Here is a 4522-nt window from a genome sequence, read left to right as displayed (position 1 = left end):
ATTCAAAGCACAGAGAAAGAACTACACTCCAGGTTTCTTTAGTTTAAGGTTACCATGTTCTTTCATGGCTGAATGGAGGGGAAGAGAATATTCAACAACTCGCATCAAACACCTGCTCCTGCAGATAACATACCTCCTCTAAGGCAATCTGTCATATTTCACCAATAACCTAAAGTTTATCTTTTAAAAAAAAATGTTACTTTGCTGAGTATATATAAATTCAACAACACATATATATACCTTTGGAAAAAGAGGCTTTCCTCTTGTGTCAGAAGACCTTTTTGATATCCGCCCTTGGCATGGCTGATTCTGCTGGCACAGGGCAGTTTTCGAGGCTTATAACAGAACCATGGCTCACCCGTGTAGAGATCTGTGAAGTTACAGACCGGGAGATCTCCAGGCAAGCAAACATTGCACTCCGTCGTTTCCGAATGCCTCCCAGACTTGAATGAGCTTTTGAAATAGACCCTGTCTGGCCTTTCTTCTCGTAAACGCAGGAGGACTTGGATTGCTTCACTTGGATGGACGAGTGACACGGAAACTTTGACTTCTCCTGGCCAGAGCAGGGTAAAGAAGACTTTGTAAAGGCCATTGTGACAATCTACAATCCTTCCTGTTGCTCCAGCTTTCAGCAGAGGAGAGTGAATTCGTGCCTGTATATAGTCTCCGCCATACTGCTTGGGTTTTCCTTGGAAATCCTTCATACGAACAAGTACCTCTAACTGACCACCCACCTTGAAGAGCCCGCTGGGTTTCACAATCACAAAGTCACTACGTGCAGGATCCGTGCTTTGCGCAAAAGCAATTTTGCCATCAGGGCGTTTTGGCCACCGTATTGCAGCAAGCAACGACTCCTGTTCCGCTTGTTCTCTTTTGGACAAAGTCTGCTGCTTATAACCACAGTAAGGCTTCCTGGTAGTTTTGGTTGTCTGCGACAGAGAATGCTGGACATCGTTTTCTGTTATCCAATTTGATCCTGAAACTGTGTCATCATCCAGGTGCTGGGGAAGAAAGAGATTACCTGAAACTGTGCTATTAAATGAAACACAATGGATGTTTTGTCAGGAAATGAACCCAAGAACTGTGCTTTGCTTTACAGAGCTTTGAAGCTGAGCAAATGAAGCAACTTTACTAGAAGACACAAATCTGTCACTTTGACCCTGGGCTTTCTAAAGAAACAGGTGGGCAACCTGTGGTTACCCTGCTCTGGCGAAGAGGCTGCTATGTAAAGCAGGCCCCATATTTTCTGTGGCAGTATTTCAGCTACCAGTGCATTCTGTAAATATCAGCAGTGTGAAAAAAAAATTACAAAAGGTTGCACGATGAAACAGTAAATTGTAACTCCTGTTTCATTTCCTTACTGTAGTAACACTTCCATCTTCGAGCACAACAAGGTCTAATTACTGCCCAGCACAATGCAAGGAAATAGGGTTTCTCCGAGAGATTACGCTGCAGACGAAGCGGATGCAGCCCCTGCATGGGCCTTCTAGAGAAGTCTGCTGCGTGTGGCAGCCGCGGTCATTTACCTGATCACAACTCACAGTGCTGCTTATCCAATTACCTGGAATGTGGGTTTCCCTGCAGCCTACCGAGTGAAAAAAATGGAAGAAAAGAAAGGAATGCTTCAGATGCAATGAATTAATGAACTGGTGGGCAAGCAAAATAGTCTAGGGCAAGCTAGGACTGAACAAACAAATCATTTTTTTGGCCTGTTTATTTTTAAGATTTTAAAATCTATACACAGCTGCTTCTATAGCCAAATGAAACACAAGCAAATCATCCCCTAATCTACACAAAAGTTTAAAAATTAAAATAGTTAAATATAATGCTAGACTAAGAGAGGTGGCCTTCTGCTGTGACTTGAGATCAGTGTCCGAAACTGTATTTTTATGCAAATGACTGCAGAGGTACCATTTTCTTCCCGACATCACACAATTTTGCAGGTTTGCATTAGGGAAATTTAAAAAAATAGCACAGCCTAAGACTCCAGAGCTACCCGTGAGATTTCTAATCAGCAAATCCAAACTTACACCTCAAATATGCACAAATTAAGCAGTTAATGAGTACTTAATTATCAGGTGTATATAGAACTTACCCATACTCATATTTCATAGAGAAGCACAATCATTTTTCAAGCAAAGATTAAAATCATACAGTGTAGCATTCACATGGCATCAGAGAATATGCTAGTTTATATTTGAAAGCCTGCTAAAAAATTAAAACTACGCTATTTGAAATTTTTTAAAAGATCATTGTACTTACCAATATCCTAGTGTTTTCCATTTACTTCCTCTATAACTAACTGCTCAGTAATGTACTAAAATGACCAGCAATTACATTAAAGCCTTATTTATTGTTATAAACCTTTCTTAGTCCATTGAAATATCACCTGGAGTACATGTACATACTAAGTAGTTTTCCCCTCCGCTACATTTATTACAATTTGCCAGTATATTAAAGTGATTTGAACAACACAGAGATTCAATATACTTTTTTAGAAGAAAGGTAAACCTAACAAACAGTAGAAATGCAGAGGCTTTTGAAGCCTGTTACATAAGAAGTTGGTTTTGATCAGCTTAAGATTAAGAGGATAATGAGCACACTAGGATATAGGATGGATACAGAGAATCTTCTCTGTTTGATATCCATGTTAACCATAAAACCTGAAATTGCAAGTTGTTACATTTTAACTATAAAATATAAATTGACAGGTATCCACAGATCCACAAAATGTTATCATCACAATAGAAGCTTTTGTTTCTGTTTTACATTTCCACCCAGGATTTAACAAATTTTCCTGAAGGCCACCTGAGGTAAATTGTAATTATTTCTATTTTCCATCACAGCAGGCAAAAATGCAAACATATCACTGCACATTACTTCTACACCCACGCAAATCCAAAAATCAATCTCAGGCACAGTTCTACTTTAAATCTTGCCAACATGCATTCTTTAATTAAGCCAAGTTTCTTTTTATTTTTCTTTTTTTTTTTTTTAATACCTTCACAACTTCTTCCTTTCACTTGCTCACGCATATACATAACACTTAGAAAATACTGCATGGAAATATTTTTAAGTTAGCTATATATTTTGATGCATCCAACAAGCTGGTAACCATGTCTCAGTCAGCAAAAACATTTAAGCATTTTCCTAAGGAGAAATGGAGAGGGAGAATATGTGTTTGATTAATTCTTGTGTTCAGTTCAAGTTCTCAAGAGAAGGTTTCTATATTTCACTTGGTTCTTCAATGCTTGGTACTTCAAGGTGGGGGGGGCATGGGAAAAAATGTTCCTTTCAAATGAAGAAGAGAGATGGCTATCTAAGAAGGCCTTAAAAACAGACCTAGCACTATTTTTAACATTCTATGAATTTCTTCAGGGTTTTTAACCCAGTCTTTCTGTCAGACATGTAGAAGATGATGTTTATAGCCTAGCTATAAGACTTTATGAAGTCTTTCCAAGGGCATACCTACATGTTTCAGTGGAAAAGGGTGTAGAGAACACTAAGCCAAACTCATATACTGCTCAAATACTGCTCTCATAAACAGAGCAGAGAACATAGTTCAATGTCTCTAAAGTGGCCCACCTAGATAGCCTTTTTAGCAAAGCACCAGGCCAAAGCTCTTCACTTATATACAGCTGAGGTCCCAGGCAAGCACTGTCACTTCAACTCCAGCATCTCCAGATTATGAGCCATTAAGAGGACTAGATCATACCACAAATATTTCCTCAATCTTCAAGCAGGGAAGAAAAAAAAAAATCTCTATGAAGGTAAAACCAGAGCTTCTTCAACATCCTAAAGGACCATTCTTTCTCTAACATCCTTGTTCATCTGTGGAGCCCTCTCCCAAGCCTAAACAGGACCATGTATTATTGCAGAATTATAAGCTTGCATGTGAAAGTAAACTACACCATGTATGCTATTCACAGGAGAAAATATTACAGAGATTCCCTTTCTCAGTTAAAGCAGGGAAAGCTTCAGAGTCAGTTAATGTATCAAAGATTGTTGACTGGAATAAAAAAAGCTTTCCAAACCATCTTCTTTTCCTAAGTGCTTCCCAGGCTCATCTCCAAACAAGTGCTCAAGTTGTCCTACCCCTATGGATACACATGGCTTAACCTGAGGCAGATTAATACCTTAGTCTGTCCCCACTCAATTTCCTACCCCCTCTTTCACTGGCATTTCCAAATCTTTCTGGCTCCTCTATGTTGAGAGGTCATACTGAGCCCATGTGGAACTGTGGACTCTCTACTCTAGTTTGTAGCAAAACCAAAATAAAATTTCTTTAAGTAGGGCAGATAAAGAACATTTCTCAAGAGTCCTCTTCCTTTATGACACAGACTCTTTTAGTTTTTAATACAGTCTCCACATTGAATAACACTTGTCCAGCTTTGCTTATTTCCATATATACTCCATTCAGGGTGTCTTGATTTTGAGTGCAATTCACAACAGGTTTTGTTTGTTTGTTGGGTTTGAGGGTTTTTTTGTTTGTTCGGGGTTTTTTGGGGGGGGGGGGGGGGGC

General features: G+C 39.2%; 1 protein-coding gene across 1 annotated transcript in view; it reads right to left on the bottom strand.

Annotated features, from left to right (window-relative positions):
• Positions 1-240: 240 nt before the first annotated feature.
• The window catches only part of LOC104624862 (NXPE family member 3-like), a gene marked incomplete at its 3' end in the record, with an annotated part of 8263 nt that continues 3981 nt past the window's right edge, over positions 241-4522 (bottom strand). The window contains exon 2 of the mRNA XM_010292332.1: positions 241-1001. Within this exon, the coding sequence (XP_010290634.1) occupies positions 241-1001 (761 nt within the window). The remainder of the gene's footprint in view (positions 1002-4522) is intronic.

This window comes from Phaethon lepturus, unplaced genomic scaffold, assembly GCF_000687285.1.
Source record: "Phaethon lepturus isolate BGI_N335 unplaced genomic scaffold, ASM68728v1 scaffold27488, whole genome shotgun sequence".
Lineage (NCBI taxonomy): Eukaryota > Metazoa > Chordata > Aves > Phaethontiformes > Phaethontidae > Phaethon > Phaethon lepturus.
Note: the sequence above shows the minus strand (reverse complement) of the source record. Positions and strands in the feature narration are given on the sequence as shown.